The sequence below is a fragment of the Crassostrea angulata genome, chromosome 5 (assembly GCF_025612915.1).
Source record: "Crassostrea angulata isolate pt1a10 chromosome 5, ASM2561291v2, whole genome shotgun sequence".
Classification (NCBI taxonomy): Eukaryota; Metazoa; Mollusca; class Bivalvia; order Ostreida; family Ostreidae; genus Magallana; species Magallana angulata.
Window position 1 is genome coordinate 15404105 of NC_069115.1, and position 22411 is coordinate 15426515.

At 32.0% G+C, this 22411-nt stretch overlaps 2 protein-coding genes across 2 annotated transcripts; one reads left to right on the forward strand and one right to left on the reverse strand.

The window, feature by feature from the left end:
* Positions 1–5866: 5866 nt before the first annotated feature.
* On the reverse strand, positions 5867–7148 carry LOC128185135 (uncharacterized). Its single transcript, XM_052854809.1, has 2 exons — positions 6517–7148; positions 5867–6309 (listed from the first exon to the last, which is right to left on the reverse strand). The coding sequence occupies exons 1-2, from the start codon at positions 6812–6814 to the stop codon at positions 5867–5869; spliced, it is 741 nt and encodes a 246-aa protein (XP_052710769.1). The 5' UTR covers positions 6815–7148.
* A 2203-nt stretch (positions 7149–9351) lies between these two features.
* On the forward strand, positions 9352–22072 carry LOC128184795 (uncharacterized). Its single transcript, XM_052854381.1, has 9 exons — positions 9352–9439; positions 12021–12317; positions 12619–12741; positions 12993–13097; positions 15437–15562; positions 18463–18670; positions 19720–19961; positions 20308–20487; positions 21043–22072. The coding sequence occupies exons 1-9, from the start codon at positions 9352–9354 to the stop codon at positions 21297–21299; spliced, it is 1626 nt and encodes a 541-aa protein (XP_052710341.1). The 3' UTR covers positions 21300–22072.
* The last annotated feature ends 339 nt before the right edge of the window (positions 22073–22411 follow it).

The following is a 22411-nucleotide window of genomic DNA, read 5'->3' on the forward strand; positions in this document are numbered from 1 at the left end:
CAGGAATGAACTTAAGTAAATAAGCCCAGCTGAAAAGACAGAAAATGCATAAATAATACACAGAGTGATCAATAAAGAACCTGATAATTCGCAAATAAACAAACGACAACAAAGAAAAAATATAAACGCTGTCTTCTTTTTATAAATTATCGATGGTATTTTATTTAGTATGGAACATTTTTGACTCAATAAGAACTGTTTTTCAGTATTGTTGTTGTTGTTGTATGGGGAAATTATTACAGACCCTACTGTGTTTAAAAAGTACACGTGGATCTCGTAGCTCAAATCTCATAGGACTAGGTTTTACCTCAATAGATCAGAGTTTGAGAGATCAAGAAAGGAGAAAAAAACTTGGAACCGTTTTGAAATGTCGGCAGATCGATAACTTGTGGAGATCGAAGTTGTAGCTCCTTATTGTCAACTGTGAAATTAATGAGATTGATGTTTCTCAGCAATGCAATTTCTAAAAACTGTTACTTGATTAAATATTTAACTTTGTAATTTGAGCCCTCGAATCTTTGCCCTTATTTAAATATATAATTGTCACAATTGTCTAATCGACGCTGTAAACTGTATAAGCATGTTGATGGATTGTATTAATAAATAGAGGACCTCTCTGCATTTGTTTATGTTATACATTTTCTCTTTGTTTCCCAATGAAGTTTTTAACATGAAAAGCCTCAACGTAGAGCTAATCATCATTTATGCACTTTTTAATGTTTTTTCCATCACTGTTTTTTCACCAATATTTATCAAATGACCTCCAATTAGACATCTCTAAAACATACCGAATGATAATATATTTGTAAAAGTAACACAATATGCATTAAATGCCATTTATATCTTTTTTTCCGAAAGTAGGACATCTTGACAGAAGTTTGGGGAATATTAAACGCCACACAACCTCCGTCTCCAATTAGTTGAGCAAGTGACGTACTGATCATAAATAACATGAAAAATCATGTAATAAAAAAACAACATAACTAATAATGATTATAACAATAATAATCAGAATAAAAACATAATGAAATAAACATTTTATTTTAAAAGTCATTAAATACTTAAATATCTTATTGATGTTAACATTGCTATTGATCTTAAGCAAACTTAGAATTCTTTATCCAAAGAAAATAAAGACTGAAGGGAAGTTTGACCATAACATCATTGCAAAAGTTTCCTTTAAAAAACTCGATAACTTTTATATATTGCGCAACAGTTTGTATTTTTTTTTTACAATGGGGTCATATCTAGTAGAATATATCGACATTATACCGGAATTTAATTGATAGAAATAAATTGACTCATTTCATAGAATATATTTTATTTATATGTTGTTTCCACATAAAATTGATTGTCATGTTAAAACTCATTAATTGTTTTGATCAGAGTTAAGATTGATTGACATTGCCAAAAAAGTATAATAAATATCTAACAAAGTTTTATATCTCTATTTTACAAGAAAGTGAGAAAAAAACATTATTTTTTTTTTTATTGACCAGTGACAATACATTCTAATTTCAGAAGTTTCTTGGATTCTTCATCACTGTTTAAGGGTCCTTTCAGTTTGTACATGTATTGATTTAGTTCCCATATTCCAGTGGTTTATCATGCACATTTAAAATACTTATTAGAGACTTAATATACATTTCAATGGCTTTTCCTCCATAGATAAATGACTTATTGATGACTTTTGCTCAGGTATGTGTGGCTTATCTTTATTTTAGTGACAACCGTACGACTACGTGGTTTAAGACCTCACAAACTCTTTAGTCAAAACAGCGGTTGGTTTCGCCTAAGTACAGTTTTGAACACATCAAATCACTAAAAGCTGTGTATCATTGAAATGAAAACTATTGATATAAAATTTAAAAGTTTTATTTCAATTTTTATCTTATATAGAAAATAAATTGAAAATTCCTGGAATTAAAAAAAAAACCCTGTGACTGCTGGAGGTATTTGTCTCTGTAGAAAATGGCCCTGATCTTTTTTCATTTCATTTCCAAGGTCATTTGCCTTATTATAGAAGTAGGGGTTTAAATCAATCGATAAACGGAGTAAAAGTGGATCCTGTAGATATAAACATTGTCACCTTCTATATAGATATGAATCAAAGAAGAAATGCTCGGTACAAGGAAAGATAAGTTACTGAATCTTTATTTGCCATCAGTTATTACTAAAAATTAACTAATTATATAATTAAAAAAATAATTAACTAAATAATTAAAGTACAATAGGAACTGGAATCAAAGGAGAAGAAAGACGTTATCGATCGTAACATGGCTGCTTATTCATGTACATTTCACATTTTGACAGATTCCCTGGTTTTAATTTTTGAATATTTGTTTTAAGTTACAAAAAAGAAAAAGAAATGCTTAACACTATATATTGCGATAGAGTTTTGATAGAATGAGCCTTGAGTACACTCCAAGCACATTGGTACTTTCTTAACTCGAGAAATTAAGCCCCACCTTCACCTAAAATAGTTCCTAACTTTTAATTCTAAGCATGGCAGTTTAGATACAAAAAAAAATTAAAACCCAACTTTTCTAAAATAAGGATATCTAACAATGTCAAATTTGTGGGTACTAGGAGATATATAGTGTAGAAATTGATTCATGAATTATGATTCAACTGAAATAATGTTTAAGTATATAATTCAAACTTGTGAATTAAGGAAAATTAATGACATTTCGATATTAGTACCTAAAAGTTTTTACGTTAACTTGTGGTTGAAAAACCCAATCTATTCAGCAAAACATAAAACAATATTCAATAAAGGAATTTATAATTTCTAGAGAAATAGATAATACAAATCTTAAGACTAATTTTCCAAGCTCTCATTATTACATGCATATCATTTGATTAGTAAAATTGTAATTCTAAAAGTTAAAATTTAATTCCTTTTTTATACTGTTGAAGCAATTAAACTTGACCCTTAGCATGCGTTGATAAATACAAAAAGTAGATTTGATGAATGTATTTACAGTTATAACGTTCTGTAAAACTTAATGCTTCTGTAAAAAAATAATTGATGACAACGTTGTTAGGTGTCAGTTAGGTATTGATGGATAAAAAAAATAGACAGCCACTATTACTTGCAAAATAGAATAAATACAGATGTGTATATTGCATGATAATGTGAATTGGATAAATATTTGTATTTCACTTTGTATTTCACTTTGTAGCTGGAGCCCAAAAATCTTATTAGAATTTGTAATTATAATTGCACTTGTTTGATCAACTCTGTACATAGTATACTGGCGAATTACATAAATATACAAAGCTTAAGAGAATTCTTACCTTTGATGCCTTCCTTGATTAAGTGCATTTACGAGTAGATTTTGTTTCTAACTTTGTGCAACAGTACATGTATGACGTTTTCCTTTTGATTTTCTAACCACTTTCTTGCACGAAGAGCATTAAGTCTTTTGTTGTAATGTATTCTTTAGTCAAATATTAATACATTGGTTTAGTTCTCTTCATTTTACAAATATTCATGCAATAAACATTCCAATTCAACATCGTAAAATAGATCTCTTACAATGTGTGTACCGAATAATTACATTATTTAATTAATGTTTACAGAAAACTAAAGACCCATGGGCCACAATCAACTAAATCACACATCACCTGAACAACAGTTAATTTAATTGAGGAAGTATTTTATTCAAGTATATAGATACATTGAAATGGATTGAACAGCAGGCACAATGCCTATTTATGTTCTCTCCTGTTGCCAAGGTATAATATGAGTAATTATATATATAATTTGAAATAAGATATATATATATATATATATATATATATATATATATATATATATATATATATATATATATATATATATTATACAAATATTGACTGGGTTTGAGGGCAACATTGATAATATTAGCCCCCGAGGGACGAAATATTGCCCGACGCGAAGTGGAGGGCAATATTTTCGTCCCAAGGGGGCTAATATAATCAATGTTGCCCGAAAACACAGTCAACATTTGTTTTGTTATATGAAGAAACAAACCAAAATTTAAGAAATTAATTGAAAACAGATCGCCGTAATTTTCTCAGCTCAACAAAGAATTCACGAATTCAATTCAAAAGTTCATTTCAAACTATCCTCAGCATCAAACGGTCGCTGGTGATATTCCGCCGACCGTAAGAATTAACATACAGATGTTCTACCTGATTTCACTTCACAGTAATTCGCAAATCCTTATATCCGTTATCATAGCAAACAGTCGCATTGCGCGTCCGTTGTTTACTTTCGTTGACTGACTGTCTATTATGACGCCACCTTGTTTTGGAGTCGCGAAGAATTATTTACGTCATCGTTTACGAATCAACAAATCAGAGGCGATTATTTGAAATAGAGGGAATGTTCTCTAGATATTATTCCTAGCCGGTCAATATCAAAAAAATATTGACCGGTCAATATTTTTCGGACGAGCTAATATTACAATTATTGACTATTCGTCTATATAGAGTTATATAGTGAGAATATACTACTGAATATAACAATATACAAATATTGACTGGGGTTGAGGGCAACAATGATTATATTAGTCCCCGAGGGGCGAAATATTGCCCGACGTGAAGCGGAGGGCAATATTTTCGTCCCAAGGGGGCTAATATAATCAATGTTGCCCGAAAACACAGTCAACATTTGTTTTGTTATATGAAGAAACAAACCAAAATTAAAAAAAAATTAATTTAAAACAGATCGCCGTAATTTTCTCAGCTCAACAAAGAATTCACGAATTCAATTTTGTGCAAAGTTCATTTCCAAAATATCCTCAGCATCAAACGGTCACCTGTGATACTCCGCCGACCGTAAGAATTATCAGACAGGTGATCTACCTGATTTTACTTTACAGTAATTCGCAAATCCTTATATCCGTTATGATAGCAAACCGTCGCATTGCGCGTTCGTTGTTTACTTGCCTTGACTGACTGTCTATTATGACGTCAACTTGTTTTGGAGTCGCGAAGAATTATTTACGTCACCGTTCACGAATCAACAAATCAGAGGCGATTGTTTGAAATAGAGAGAATGTTCTCTAGATATTATTCCTAGCCGGTCAATATCGGCTGATATTACAATTATTGACTATTCGTCTATTTAAGGAATGAATTTAAAATTTATTAGTTTTATACGTTATAAAATGGTTTGGGACAGTTTACGCTTTATAAACCGCGAAGCAATTGGGATCTCTGCAGATGTCGTTGGAGCTGTAACTGAGAATTCACATTCATTGCCATTGGGAGGTTTACTAACGGCGTGGTTGGCTGAAATTGGGTCGCTTGTTTCGTTTTGAGGAACTACCAAATTTGATAAAGCTTTACTCATGGAAGCCTTTTGGTAAGTAGAACAATCTCTACTATAGCTTCTCACAGAAGATTCATTTTTATGGCCACTCATATGCATAATGTGTCGAACCTCAAAACCTGCGTCGTTCATTCCTTGGATTGAGGTTGCACGTAGGCTATGTAAGTTTTACTGCATTTTGCTTTTTTACAAATGTCGGCCATGAACCGAGTGAATTGGTATTTTTTTATCGGAACATCTGTGTACCAAATTTCCTCAGTTGTTGGAGATTTAAGCGCTTCCTTTGAACATCTGTTAAATAAAAATGTTGCCTTAGGGTCCAACTTCGAGAGGTAGAGTTTCAAAGAGGCGACTGGACATTTTGCCCCAGCAGAAGGTACCTCATACATTCTTTTCTCTTTTGGGTTTTCATTTGCATCAATTCCTCCTTGCCAATTTTTCTGTTTCGTTTCATGTGACAAAGCAACATATTCCTGTTTATTTTCATCAACATGAAATTCAAATGAATCAGTTTTTAGTTGTTCATGAAATTCTAACCCCCTGCTAATAAATTGAATTGCAATAAGTAACCAGATTCGGAATCTTAAAGAGATTGGTGTTGGTTCCCCGAAAACATAGGCAGAAATTTTGGCTAGGTCCTGTTAGTATAGGAATGATTTCTTTGTGTTTGATTGGTCGTGAGAGGCCATCTTGTAGGTTTTTCTTTAGTTTTCCATCTAAAACATTGTTACTTTCTCTAAATTCTCGGTCACATACGATATCAAATTGTCGTCCAATATCATGAATGTGACGGTTTAATGCTGATCTTATGCTTTTGAATGTATTGTTATGATATTCGGACGCTTGTTGTTTGGTCATAGATTGAGATCTTTTTTCATTTGGCCTTGATGCAGCCTCTGCATAGAACTTTTCAAGATGGCTATTGAGCTCAGGTGCAGAAATTGAATGAAAGTTGGTTGGCTGCCCAAGAGCCTCAACACTCCATTCTGTTAATAAATTTGAAATTTTTGTTTTGAACATATCAAATTATTTATCATGCTTATTTACATGTACATAAATCCAGATAGCTTAATGTTAAAGCAACCATGCATTTTGTGTGGGGAATTTGGGTTCAAGTCCCAATCTGGATGTACAAAATGTAAGTGATGATGACTTGAATATTTCATATTTAAATATTTAAATCATAAATTTACCTTGAAAAAAATTTAATCCCCACTTAGTGTTAGATTTTGTGGCTTTTGACTGTCTTCTTTCTTTAAGATCCTGAATTTCTGCATCACTGACAGATTTAAATCTCTTGCTATAGGATGGCTCTTGCAACATTGTTTCTTCTGTTTTTATAGGGCTTAAAACCCTCTCAAGCTCCTCCTCTGCTTCATTTGTTGATGTTGAGACATCAAATTCACCATCCAGTAATTGGTGCAGTGTGTCCCAATCAATATCTATAATCTCTATAGTCTCCCCTACACCCAGCATCTCAAAATCTGCCATGTTGTTTATAAGCAGACGACAACAAACCAAACAACTATAGTTCCATCTGAATTTTGTCTCAATAATATATTTGGTATAAACCTTGTCTTAATTGTTTAAATGAACAATACAAACATTTTTTTTATGATATTTATTTTTCAAGGTTTAAGATTGTATATAATGTGTATTATATGATCTCTAATGTAAACAGGAAGTAATGATAAAAGTAGTTCCGGCTCATTGTTGTCAAGGGGGCGTGGCCCCATAGGCAACATTCTTTATACAATATAAAACACTGTCATGTGACTGGCTAATCCAATCAAAAGCTTCAATTTGTATGAAATTAAATTATATATATATAAACTAAATTCTGTATAATAGATTAATATTGTAAATAGCATTGGAAGGAGGTACAGTGCAAATAAAAAATAAACAGAACAAATAGCTAATGATTGGAATAAATGAAACTCAAAAAATAGAAAAATACTGGTTAATTGCTATGGATGAAAACAGAAAAAGTATATGTAGTGTAGAGAACATATGAGAAAGAAAAAAAAAATGTACTCATAAAAAAACAAAAATTGATAATAGAGTAGAAAAAATGGAAAGTTTGGGGAGAGGGGGTGAGCGTGGTAGGGGGAGAACAAATAGGATATAAAAAAAAAATGAAAAGAAGGGAGTGTAAGAACAGTCAGTGTACATTTTTACCTAACTTTCTTAAATCTGTTTGTACTTTTTATGTAAAAATGAATTTTATCAAATAATAGTAAGTTATTTTGAAATGTTAGTTTATCACTTCCAAAAAGTAGATTCTTAACAATAGTTCCTTACATCATTTTATCGCATTTTTTAAAAATATTTTCCTCATTATTTTAAAGGTAAACTTTAAAACCCTCTTGGGGCCCCAGTAATAGTCTGGGTGTCACAATTGTCACAATTTATAATCTACATTAATTGAGGATGCTTGCATAATAATCTCACAAATTGTAGCATTTTAGAAGAACATATTAAAAATTCCCCATAAATTTCTAAGTTAAACTTCATACTTTCTTGAGGTCATATTTTTAGTCCGAGGGTCACCGTTTTAACTTTGTATAGTGAACTTTCAATATACATGTATATGCAAAATTTGGTGTATATATTTGCATTTCTGGTTCAGTGGTTCTTGAGAGGAAGATTTCTAAAGACACTACCTTTTTTCACTTTTGCAATTATCTCCCTTTTGAAAAATGTTTAAGACTTAATTTTGACAGTTTAAAATCTTATTTTTATAAAGATGCTTTGTACCCATATTGGTTAAATTAGATATCTATGGTTTTCACTTTCAATTTTTCAGTTATAATAGCACACGACTTTGATGAGTTTGCACTGAGTCAAATTCAGTAAATGCAAAACATAAAATAGAGTTAAACATATACACATTTTTCATTTTAACAGAAAATAAAACCGAATTTATTGCAATTTATTTCTCATTGTGTTGTGGGAATTAATTTTCAAATTTGTTGATCATCAATTTATCAATTCAAAGTATATAATGCAGTGCATTTGTTCAATAAAACCATTTAATAACTGTAGATGTATTTATTTTTACATTTAGAAAAAAAAACCTCTGAAAAAACTACTCAAATACTTTATAAATGACTATTATTAGAAGCCTAGGGGTTAATCAAACTGAATGAATATGCAGTGTGCAGACACAAAATCATTTTCATATTCTCATAGTGCATTTTTTTTTCAACTTTTTTGCAACTGAAAAATTTCATAAGATAAACTAGTATCAATATACTTTGACATGCAATGTATTTTAATTGTCACCTTTTTGCCATCTGATAATATACCACAACAAAAAGAAAGAAACTGCAAACTTTTCTCGGTTTAATCAAAAGGAAATATCAGTTTAAAGTATTTATACATTGTGTTAGATCATTATTTTCAGAAAGGAAGGATAATATTGATAAGATTAGATGTTATTTAAATATTTGTAGAAAGAAGAAGGTATTTATCTACACAGAACCGCTGTTAAAATCAAGTAAAGCGCAAATAACAATTAAACAAATACTTTCACCTTGATATACTGTTTCATTATTCTTATTTAGATATTAGATGTAACAAATTTCCTTATATAAAAAACTTAGATTTTCGACTTATTCTAAGGATTAGGAGGGTGTGTTAAATAATAGGACCTGAAAAAGTGGATATGATACGGTTTAGAACTTCATTAATACAAAGGATGTAGTATAAAACATCAAAACAAAAATCATGACTTAAAACAGACGAGTAAGAATACTGATTAACATAGGAACGATAAAGTCAATATTTACAAATAAAGCTAGCATTTTTAAAAAGTATTTTGTCTATAGAATTGAGTATTAAATTTCATTGACTATGTAAACACTTATTGTATTGACTATCGAAATTATATACAGACTTAGTTTCTCCAAATACTCGACGATGTAAAATATAAAATAGAACGTCTATTGTTATGATCAATCGATCGACCCTAGAGTTAAATGTTAATAATGTAAGACTCAATTTCAGTTATAGCAAGAGATCGCATAATGGACTGCAGTCTCACAAACGTCAGAAGAATTCAGAAAAAGATATACTTTGTGTTTTTCATATTTTGGATTTATCTTCCATCTCATAGTAAGATGTTTGTCCTTTTTATTCATCATGAATATCATTCATCGTTACGTAATGTTTTAATGATTTAAAAAGTCGTCTTTCTTTTATAAAAAGATCCAATAAAGAATTGTTGGGGATCATTTCAAATGTACATTTGTTGTTATATTAAATTTTAGATTTCGTGATTATTTTTTTTCTCTCATAAATTATGCATATTATCTTAATAATACACTGATACTATAAAACAGAAGACAATTTTGGAAATTTTCTAACAAATAAAATTTTATAAATCTGTCATTTTGTAAATTTTGAATTTACCCAGACAGTTAATTCAAATTTTACAACATGACAAATACAACCCTTTTTTGGTAATATAGTTCCATGTAGGTATCGTTGAAAAGAATATTGTCTTCCCTATTTTAGAGTCTTGCACATTATAAAGAAAAATTCACTGATAATTAGTGATTTTATGGCTCATACCAAATTAACTTAAGGTAAATAATCTGAATTCTAGTGATGTCTATAATCCAATCGTTATACGTGTAGTGACATTTTTACCCAGATAATTCGCAGCACTGTTAAAGCTTACTATGAAAATATCAACGGATTTAAACGTTCATATAACAATGCATCTGTCATATTGTAAATCTGGAATTTACCGGGTGGCAGTAAATACAAAATTTACAACATGACACCTGGGTGGTAAATTCAAAATTTACAACATGACACATCTATTATCACAAAATATTTATGTAAATTCATTTGATCATAATGTGATATTAAATAAAAAAGTAAAGTAAATGCTACTTTATGTGGAACTTATGTGGTCCTCTGAATTGGCAGTTACGTGATATACGTTGTTAATTTTGATAATTCTTCCGAATGGAAGTCATAAACAAATTTCATTATCGCAAGGGCATACCCTTATTTGAATTAGAAGTTTGAATGATTAAATTCTACTTTCCTGGTAGATTCTGAAAAGTTTTGCTGCTTTCTATAGAGCTTATCTTTTATTAGAAAAAATATTAAAAATTGAGCTCCGATTGGAATATATTTATATAACCTTCACTTAATATTTTACCTATTTATCAATTCATTTTATAGATTTTATCGAAGCAGCAGTACTTTTCAATCAGTTGAAATTCTCCCAATTCATATAAAAATGATCGTAATAAGCTGTTAGGAGTATGCCCTTGTAAAAAGCAGATTTAAATAAGCTTCCTAATTTCAAACACATCGATCCTGTACATTAAACACTCTAGAAAAAAAAATACAAATGCACTTTAAACAATTATTACATGCTGAATCAAGGGAAGCATAATGGATAGGTATTAATGTGTTCCTACCCAAAACAATAGAAAATTACTTCATTTCTTAGTATTTTTGACGACTCGTTTTGAATGACGTTAAAGCTAGAATTTGTCGGCGCGACCACAAAGTAGACCTTAACAGTGCTGCGTATGCAAGCATGGAGATGGAAGGGGGAGGGGACAACCTTTATCCATGTATAAACCTCGTAAATTGAAGGAACTTTCCCTAAAAGGATGTTACATAGACATGCTTTGTATGATTGAACATAATAATCAATGATTAAAATTCAAAAATAGTAATAATTTATTATTGCCACATAAGATTCATATATCCTGTATACAGAGAAATATTCGCCTCTGTTTTAATTTCACTCCTTTCGCCCTCGTTGTCAGCGAGCAAATTTAAGACAGTGAGAATTCCAATGTTCCAAGCTATTTCTTTAGTACACAAGCGAGACTTGGCGAATGTAAGAGGCGATTTTTAAAGAAATATAACTCCTTCATATCGAATTTCTTTAGAGTTTAAAAAAAATCACCATCATTTAACCAAAAAGTTGAATGAATTTTTTTTCATATAATTTTTTTTTTCACAATCCAGTTATTAAACGTGTCAAAGGAATGGATTTTTATTTTAAGCCTCAATTAGCTAAAATTATAGTCTGGTCAAAGAAAACATGTATATAGTGAATTCGCAATAGATATTATTACGAATTTGTTATACGTATATATTACGAATTACGGATATAACGAAGTAATTCTATTGGTCCTTTGCACTTCGCCATAACCGAGTTTTACTGTATACAGTAAGTGTATCATGTGTAGATCAAGTTTCTTTTTATATAAAAGATAAAAAGAGCAACATTATATATGATATAATTGCATACAAATAAAAGCAATTTGGGTTTGTTCCTTAATTGTTTGCCAATGGGCTTATTTCATCAGATTGTATCTGTAAACGTTAGGCCTCTATATACTTACGTGTAAATGCTTATGACATCAAACGTAGTTCAGGAACAAGCTGTTTTTGGCATTGCAAATTCAATTATAATATCCAGTTGTATTCAAGCAATAAGCATTCTCTCTACATGGTGCTGAACATCCCAACTTTACCTAGCAATTTAGAATTTAAAAAAAAATATTTTGTGACCGACATATATATTTCAAAAATACTGATACTTGGAGAATTACATTTTGCACCAACAAGTCTTTCATCGTGCGCAACTAAAATATGGTTTTTATTGTTATTCACTTATCTTTTTAACCCTGATTATGAACTTCGCTTACTATTCTAGACAATGGGATAAACCCACCGTTCATCAGTCCCTGGCATACATTAACGGTCAATGGAACAAGCCCGGTGTATATCCCCCACCCCCTCGGTGAGATACCGGGGAAGGTGGACGTCCAGGTCAAGGTGGTTGAAGCAGGACAAGAGTACATATTCCCCGGAATCGGGTCAGGTCAAAGTGATGACGACATCTTGGCTGAGTACGGAGGCGTAGCTTATCTATATAATGATGTTCATGTTAAAGTTTTTATTCCTATCGAAAAGAGCGACAGTGCTGGAATTGGCCGCATCGTAACAACGGGTAAATATGAGGCGGTATTGTCCAAACATATTTATCTTTTATGCAGTGATCAATCATTGAATATCAAATTTAGCGGTAAAATATACAAACTGTTCAAAAGTTTATTTAAAAAAATCTAAATAATTATTCTAATTCGTAATCAGCAATAACCAATTTATCCAAATTGAAGTTAAACTAACTTAAAGCAGTTTTAAGTACATAAATAAATAGTTACAAACAAAAAATTCTCGAATGCTTTTATGAGATCTGATGTTTTTACACAAGAGAGAAAATAGTATTAGAATCTAAATGTTTTCTGTAGGTCCCGGATCCTACTCTGGTCCATTCCAAGGCACCTTCGTGACCGGAAGTGTCCGGATCAGAGCCTGGCGATCATCAGACTGGCCGACTCCAAATCACGAGACCAAGATCACCATATCCAACAGTACGTCTGACATGTTGATTATTATTAGTGCCAACTCGTTGAGGTTTAATGTAAGCTATTCTATTCTTTTGAAAAATTAATATTGTAATTATCACTGTAATTTTTATTTTCAAATTGCTTTTCATTTGCTAAAACATACTACTCATGTCTTTAGAAACATATTTACCATTAGAATAAGAAAAGTTCTAAGTGAATTAGATTTTACATGTGTATATGAGGCTGAAAATGAACATTTTTCTTCCAATGTTAAGGTGCACCACACCAAACTGTTCCTCACTGTCTGGGGACCTATACCTATCCCGATTTCGTCACCGCACAGGTGAATGTGGGTGGTGGTTACGTGACAGAAGCAACAGGTAACATAGTTACAATAATTATGCCCCCTCTAAAAACCTTGAAATCGTAGACCAGCACATTTTGTTATCCTCTCTATCCTCAATTTTTTTCTCCTTGTTAGTTCATGTATTTTGTCCATACTACTAGTATATTATTACGCCTGGAATGCAACGTGTAAATAGTTCGTTAACTCTGCCCCCTCTCGCACCCAAAAAGGTCGAAGACCAGCATACCATGTTGTCTCGTCAGTCCTCAAAGTGTTTTTTTTCCTCTCAGTTCAGGCATTTATTAATACATGTACATGTATTATGTGTATGTGTGCATATACATACTTAATACGTATTTAATTAAATTAAAAAAAAATCTCTGATGTATAACCATACGAGCAACTGGTCAAACCTAGCATATCGATACAAATGAAATCAACCATAATTCTACCATCACATTTCAGGTACAGTCATCGGTGATGCTTTCAATACTTTCCACTTATGCATAAATACTAGCACTAGGTGAGCGGATTGGATGGTGCTAATGTAAATGCATCGGAAAAATGAGTAAAAATCGAGCTTGTCTTGAAGATATGTTCTATAGGTTGTATATATTAATAGTATCATTAGTTACAACTCGCGCTGTGAGCTTTAAAACATATTCTTCCATTATATTGATCCTTCTTGTTTTGTCAGTTTTCCCTATGTCTCAAGGGAATCAACACATGGAAGCATGATTCTGCTAAAGAATTTTAACTGTGTGGAGAAAACTAATTACAAATCTTAAAAATACAAAAGAAGTCATTGTAATGTACACCACGTCTCATTATAAAACGTCGCTGTAATGAGTTGTAAATACTGTTTTATGGCCGTATTTCCTTGTGCCAACACGTTCCATTTGAAAGTCAATGTCATTGTAAAAATTAATCCACAAATAGGTAGTACCTAGATGATGACAGTTTAAAAAAAAGAAATCTATAAATGACACTGGGAATTTGCTGTCGTTATATGAACATGGGTAAGCTTAAATCTTTTAAAGATGCACAGACAGTTTAAAGCATATGTTAAGGCTAAACTTGAAAAGTACGTATTTATTTCAAAGCCTCACATGTTTATATTCAAACAATACATTTTGGCAGGGAATTTGATTATGTTCCAAAACGAATGTTTTTACCCGTTTCTGTTTTATCTGTGTAGGCATTATTCTTGCAAACTTCCGTTACATTTTCGTCTCCGAATGAAAACACTCAGTTTGAAAGATAACGTAAAACCTGAATCTCAGAATCATACAACCCTTTGTTTATATACGCAATGGGATATTTGTACATGTTTTATTCATGTAACTGATATAATAGTTAAGCATTGGATCATTATTTTTAAGAAGATTTAGTCTCATAACTGCAGCAGTGTGTGCATACAAATTTCATAACGCGGGTTACTCATTTTGTATAAGTTTTTATATTTGTTTAATATGGATACACGATATATGTGACAATAACAATATTGTTTAGAGACAAAGAGTTTCAAATTTATCATCGAATATTCTCAACGAAAGTCCCCAATTAATCGACTAGGCTCTCGGAGTAAATTTGACATTCCTTCTAAATTGTCATTTAAGTTCTTTTTTTTGCTAACGAACAATACATGGGCGCAGAGTTTGAAACTAATTGGCAGTACGTAATCTGAGAAGAGCTTTTGTGTAAAGATTCCAAATTCTGACGAATGAGTCATCGTCGTAAATCATGACTGAACTGTACAATACCATCCCATGATCGAGCTTGGTGTTGACAACTAACAGTGTTTAAGTCGATATTCAATGTTATAGTATTTCAAGAATAACATCCTTATTATGATGATATTCAATGTTAAAGAAACATCAAACACATACACTTAATTCATTTTTTTTTTACTAAGGGTTGGTAATACAGTGAATGAACCATTGAAAATGACGTAACTAAATCATGAGGAATTATTAGATTTCGTGGTGGCTAAATTTTCGTGGAATTCGTGGGTATCTCTCATCCATGAATTAACATCCTCCATGAATTAATAAACTAAGGGAATAGAGTCATTTTTCCTTTTGTAGGTATTTAAAAATTACACAAAATTATGTCCACACGAAAATGTAAAATTTAAGCAATCCACGAAATTTGGCCCCCACGAAATTTAATAATTCCACAGTAAATGGCGAAACTCAAAGTAGCGTCACGATGTCATACACCTGTCGTTCACAATGAAGTTGATGCCTTTTGTCCTGTAAACTATTAGATGATTTCATGCTTTTCATTTTGTTCTAATAACCACTTGAAAGGATTTCTTGGAAATGATGACTGATGATGTAAGTTATGCCCCCTGTGTTGTGTTTTTTTCAGGCGTGGTACCTCTCACCGTGAACGATGGTGGATTAGCAGCATCCTTAACCAACACAGAACACATCTGCGGAGTTGTGTACGCAATCACTCAGACCTCCATTACAATTTGGTCGCCGAATAAAAACAGTAAGATATTGCACCTCACTGTATATATACCAAATGGATTGCGAAAATATTTCACACAGCTTCACTGTAAAACATATAAATGTATCTTTGTTAAAAAAGTGAAATGAAAAGTTTGTAACTTTTACCTAGTTTTGAAAAGTGCTAGATATGTGTTATTCGCATGTTAAACAGGGATTAACAATATTAATTCATACATGGGGTGTGAATATACCCCTTGAAACAAAGAAAACATTGCAATTTTTAATGTCGGGTAATTGTTTATGTAACAACCGCTAATCTAGAAAACAATGAACTGTTGGTGTTTATCATCCTGCTGAGGGCGAGACACCGATAATACAAACTCGGCAACATAGATGAACATATCAATGTGATACCTGAAGGGGACACATTATAACGATACAAAAATCACTGTATAATATGAATCAGCTGTATGTCTGTTAAATAGGGTATTGTGAAGTTATTCAGAAGGTGATTTAAAACAAAAATGAATAATGGACTAAAATATGAGACTTCTTTGTGCAGTTTATCCAAACACATTCTCTTACGGCCAAACAACGTTTGTTTATTTTATCAGGAAAGTTAAGGATACATAGCATACTCCCCCAGGGTCTATGGGATGCAACATGATGATTTGCCAAAAAGGGAGATTGAATCCCGCAATCCATATCATATGATATCCTTAAAAAACTTTGGAATTATTAGTAAACTGGATATTGTTCTGCTCCTATGCAATTCAAATACGATGCAGATTGCAATCTTTCCTTGTTTTTTTTTTTATTTCAGACTCCGACAGACATAGTTTAGCCAACTCGGTTTCAATCAAAATTTTAAAACTAAGTGACCTTAAAGACCAGGTGCCCCCCAAAATGTAATGATTTTTGTATAACACTTTAAATCTTATATGTTGCAAGCGGCTTATAGTTTAAATGTGTTAACAAATGAAGAGTCTACTTTAAATTCTACCCTATTCGAAAAATATCTTTAATGATTTTAATTAGACTGATACAAGATGTTTGGCGTGGAGTTATGACCGCAACAGAAAAACCCCGTCTAGTCTGTCTTGAACCCCTGAATGGTGATTTGGTAGAGTATGTTGATCTTGATCTGCATCCAGAGCATGATGGGCAAATGTTTTGTTAACTCTTAATGAGCCAAAAATAGGTCAATGTGATCTGCTGAAGATGAAAATAAGGCCGATACGCTGACTCAAATGCTGAGTTGCATATAGGGCGTAAAGAAGGATAAAATTATGAATCAATCAATGTGAGCATTTTTTCTCATCTTAAATTACCCTAGCCGATCTGCGAAACTTTTCAAAGATTAGGTCGCTGTGAAAATGCTTGGTCGTGTCTTAATGACCAATTATTTTAACTCAATTAGTGCCACTGTTTAGTATGATCTCTTGTATGACACCCAACAAAATGTAACAGCTGTACTCTGTAACTGGAACTGAGCAACAATCTTTAAAGCTGTTTCTTGAGAAAAACGCAAATAATGTGTTTAAGGGCGCAAAATATGCTTTGTGTGTTAATGATGTACTAAAGAACTATTTGCAATTTGCAGCGGTGGAGACGTGGGTTGTGGGTCTGTCTGTGGTTCTAATCACATGAATACGCCCAGTGTGATCAAAGACTCAGCTATAAAAACTTGTTTTATAGGGATATCCATGCATGTGATGCTTCGCTGCAAATGTTTCACTTGATGCAAGATGGCAAAATTACAACATTTAGGACTTAGATTAAGATTGATAGATTACTTTGACAACTGGCATATTGTCAATATTAAATAAGAGCTTTGAGTTTGCAAATTTGCTTCGCCATAACACGAGGACAACTATAACTGAAAAATTTCCTAAAGGTTATATCCCTGGTGATATCTTGTTTTACCTAAAATATTGAGAGTGATCAATGTTTCTATCTTCACTTAATTTCCTCTTAAAGTAAAGTACAAAACCCCAAATCTGTTCACCTGCTTTATCAGTTAAAAAAATGCAAAACTTCCTGTTTAACTCTTTGGTCTGCTTTGACATCACTAAATATATGGCGAAGTTTAATAGCTCAAATATGTGACTGGATTTCTAGATTTCTTTAAGACATTTTATTTGCTTATGAAATAATATATCAATTATAGATTCAATTTTTAGATCGTGAGTTGCATGGTCATGTGATCTACGAAAGCCGAGAAGGATCATTCGAGATTCGAGATTCAAAATACGAGATTCGAAATACGAGATTCGAGATTCGAAATTCGAGATTCAATATCTAAATTAACCAATCAAATCATGTATCTGAAACCTGTATCCTAGCAACATCAAACTGTTCTAAATAAAGATCATTCGTACACGCTCTTTCCTACAAATAAATGTCTTAATAGCTTTTATATTGTGGTTATAAAATGGTTAAATTAACATTGATAAATTGACCCCACACAGGATAAACAATTAAATTCGTGATAACACTGTGGGCTTTGCAAATCTATGTGATCTTGTTTGTCCTGTATGTATTTTCCCCCCGAACCATTTTAACCCGTTGTGTATTCGCCCCAACTGTGTAAAAATCGGCTCGCGAAGAAAGATCTGTTTAATCTAAATAAAAAAAACTGAGTGTGGTTTTAGCTATGAAACGAAATTCAATGAAATAATCGACATGTCAAAATATAGGTTATCATAAAGTTTTAAACCATAGAAGATATAATGATTTACAACCTCAACGACAACAATCCAGATAGGAATAGGAATATTTCATGTTTTTTTTTTTTATCATTTTCGCTAGCTAATGTAATACATCACAAATACCCCATTTATTTCTGAAAATGATTAGACAGGGTCCCAAATATTTTTCTAAACGGATTGATTTACATTCCACATACAATTAAATGATAAAAATTTAATGTTGTTTCAGATGACTTTGTGACATGTTTTTCTGATGGCTGGGGAGCATCTTTAAAGTTTTCATCCGCTGATGTCATAGTTAAACAATGGATCCTGTCTCCATTTGACCTTCACACTGACTATTCGTTCACCTTGAACTCGGGTGACGCAACGACGGGTCGAATGTCATCACTGCTACCAATTGACCTGGATAACTATCTAGTATCTGTGCAGGCAAGGTTTAGTAAAATATCATTTTTTTTTCTCTCGATAAAATCATTAGAATTTAACTAAAATGATTCGTTAATGGTACGATTCACGTGTTCAATAAAGTATTAGAAATTATTTTAAAAAAATTAATATTGGGATTTTAACTACAGGTAATTCATACACAATGACTTAAAAAAAGGTCAGAGCCGATAAAAAATCAAGAATGGTTTCTATTTAAAACTACTTTAATATCCTAGTGTGACGTGACAACTTTTTCGCGAAACTTGATAAAAATAGTTTAAGTACAATAATTTTATACAAAGTAGGTAAAACAATTGAATGAATTAAATTTATATGTATACAGTTTGGATATTTACATTTATGAATGACAATGAACCCCAAATCACTCTCATTTGGTTACATCAGTTTATGATATGCCATATTTTAGATAAGGAAATGAAGTCCTCGCAAAAAAAACCCCATTAAATTCAAAGTAACGAAATTAGCCCCTGTAAAAATATAATTAAATAAAATTTTCTTAGGTTTTTCTGTCGCGTCATAATCAATTCTGTCAGCTACGTCAAGCATATACAAAACATGAACGTGATCAACTCGGTTTCCCAGGCAGAGTTATCTACATGGATTCAAGTTAACGCAATGTAGAGTAAATGACAGATGAATTTATTTATCCCAATCATCGACTCATAGATACAATGCAAGTTTCATATCCAATACGTTTATTACATGTTTACCTGTACATGTATAGCAGACATTTAATAAACGATTTGAACGATAATAAAAGAACTAAAAGAGACGTGGAAAATACAAGGGGGTACATGTATGTACATGTACGTATGTACTGAGCAATCACCACTTGGCAAGAGTCCAATTCGTTTATTCTCCTTTCACCCTACCATATTATGTGTCTATATAACAAAATATCTTTATACATTTTACCGCACGTGTCTTACTTCACGTCTCTGAAATGCTAGTAAAATAAATCATCAGTCCCGTAAAATGGCGTGAATTGTTAACTTATTAAGAATTTCTATAAAAAATGTGCATTTTTAAAGGTAAGGGACACGACTGTTTCAAACGGGCGGATGTTCCACGCGTCAGGTTCGGTAACTGTGGGACGATCAGGGGAGAATTTTGGTGGGGTTGTGTACGGTTATACCAGCAGCGAAGTTCTGTTATGGACGCCTAGTGCCCCCACTGGTCACTTGATTTATGTAGGGGGAGTGTGGGGAGGAGGCGTCGACTCCATGGCTGTAAACGATGCGCAGATTACCATCAAAGTGGTCAAGACCGGAGGCGCAGGTAATATTTAAAATGGAGTTTTGCTCACAGTAAACCACAAGTGTTGTTAAAATTGAAGTAAATCTGCAAACATTATGCAAAACGATACATTTTTACGATATACAATTTTGGAACTTTTTTAACTTTGAAAAAATCAAAGATTTTGGGTTCATAACTGTACATAAATATTTTGTACTCAAAGTTGTTAAAAAAGACGACACACAAATGTTCACATTTGTTAAAGGAATACAATGGGAAATAATTATTTACCATGTTTATTGACTTACAAAATTAACCTCTAGCTTAAATTCACATAACATGATGTAGTATTTGTATTTGAATATGTTAATCTTCACAACGGTTTCAGCAAGCTCCACTGTATGGTCGTCCCCGCTACCTGCGCCAGTTAATATTACCAATGCAGACGTTATGGTCGAGTGTAACTATGCTCTATACTCCTGCCGAGAGGGATACTATTCGAACGGCGCCAGCAGTTATATTGTTTATGATGGTCAGGCGTGGTCAAGCACGGCTATGGAATGTAGACGTAAGTGTATCTGTTTATTTAAAGTTATTCTTACAAACAAACTATTGATCGGTTTAAAATTCTATCAAAACCGTGACGTGTGTACCGTTTTTTAACACTATTCATTAATAAAAATTTAAAAAAAATAGTTTTAAATCAATTTTGTAACCATCAAAGGTTATTCCTTTTGTTAGCTCTCAATACTTTATGAGGAGCAGAGGTAATAGCAAAAATCATGTTTGCAAGATGGTTAGGACTTTGCAAAGATGCTTAATTTCTTTATCTTTTAATTTAATGTTAGTAAAGCTGTTATGTTAGGTTAAGATTTTTTTTTGTTGAAAGAGAAAAACATGTTACGTTTTCAAAATTTTAAGGTTGCATCTGATATACATTAAAAAAAAAACTTAAGTTCATCTTTTTAAGAAAATTGAAATGCTGCTTAAGTATGATTTCCAAAAGTTTAATAATATAAGGGGATCGAAAAAAGTGACAAATTTCAATATGTATAATAATGTCAAGGAAATAGGAGAAAAGCGTGCTGTATTTTATCATTCTTTTCATGATTATTCATCTCAGCGGTTCCAAATCCAGCTAATGCAACCCCAATCGAAGAGATTGTTCGGCACTTGAAAATCTCCAAAACTAATACGTCAGCTTACGAGAGGAGTCTCAAATGTGCCTATGATCCTCGCCCTAGTTCTACGGCCATAGGAGGAGTAGGGGTGGCAGTTTTGTGCTTATTCGCCGCATTGATTATTATAGCCGATTGCGAAGGAATTTACCGCAACAAGGAACTTTTATGTGGTGGAACTGAGACAGGCGATAGCATGTGATAAGAAGGGAACTGTAATAGATGTGATATATTACTCGTATGCATAATTTAGGTTTCTATTGTTTGGGGATTTCAAATCAGTTCAGATGTTATATTATGAACTGTATTATGGTTATACTCGACTTGAAAAAAATATGACATTATTTGCTTCATCCTCGCTGGTTAATTGCAGGGGTCTCTGATCATATCGCACCTCAACGATCAGAAACCTTTGGCTAGCAAAGATGTGTTTGCTAAAGAAATATTGAGGCTGTTTTAAGTCATGTCTAAAAAGAAACAATAAGGAAAATATAAGGATTTTTTAAAATAATGTTAGTGTTATTTGAAGACATAATTTATCGGAATCGAAGCATTTTTTTGTCAGGATGGGTATAAACTAGCAAAATAGTTGGCACTTGATGCATGCTTTTGCTTTTAATTAGAAGATTTAAATTTTGACATAATAGTTTGTGATCTAACAAGAGCATTTATAAGATTTGTAAAAACTAAGTACATTCTTTAGGTTTTGGTATCAGAAAATCACATGATCATGCAACACCTTAAACGTGAGTGCATGCAGGTAATGTACCATTTTTGCCCTAAGTATCAAGTGGTTAAAAAAATATGATTGTTTTAGAAAAAAAATCTTACTTTTGTAGTATGTTTCAAACACTAGCGAAATGTGATAAAAACAGAATTTTAATATTATATCATGTTGTTTTAAAAAACAGATGATTAAAATAAGATTAAGTGCATGTAGAGAATGTTTTTATGATTTGATGAGTATTAGCTTTATTGGAGACAAAACAAGTGTTAAGAAATAAACAAAGTTGACGTTTAATTAAAGTCCACTTAAAAAGAACATTAGTACTTTAGCACTTCAGTTGTTTGTTCTTAAATGTAATGACCTTCTTTTTGGACATCGGTCGTCCTTTCTTATACTCATATATCATTCTATTATGATTACGTCCAAAGTTAACTTTCTGTGTGCATAACCAGCATAAAACAAACTGAGAACCATTACATACCTTTAAAACACTTGCTTCTTAATAATAGGGATATAATAAAATATGTCCTTTTATCGATTTTTGTTCAGGAAAATTTAAAAGTAAATTGAATTAAGTGCCAAATTAC

Bases quoted from the DNA above. Each gene is read 5' to 3' on its own strand.
- LOC128185135 (XM_052854809.1), bottom strand. From the start codon at position 6,814: ATGGCAGATTTTGAGATGCTGGGTGTAGGGGAGACTATAGAGATTATA. The intron at 6,310-6,516 runs GTAAATTTATGA...ATTTATTAACAG, and splicing joins GGGATTAAATTTTTTTCAAG to AATGGAGTGTTGAGGCTCTT.
- LOC128184795 (XM_052854381.1), top strand. From the start codon at position 9,352: ATGGACTGCAGTCTCACAAACGTCAGAAGAATTCAGAAAAAGATATAC. The intron at 9,440-12,020 runs GTAAGATGTTTG...TTACTATTCTAG, and splicing joins GATTTATCTTCCATCTCATA to ACAATGGGATAAACCCACCG. The intron at 12,742-12,992 runs GTACGTCTGACA...TCCAATGTTAAG, and splicing joins CAAGATCACCATATCCAACA to GTGCACCACACCAAACTGTT.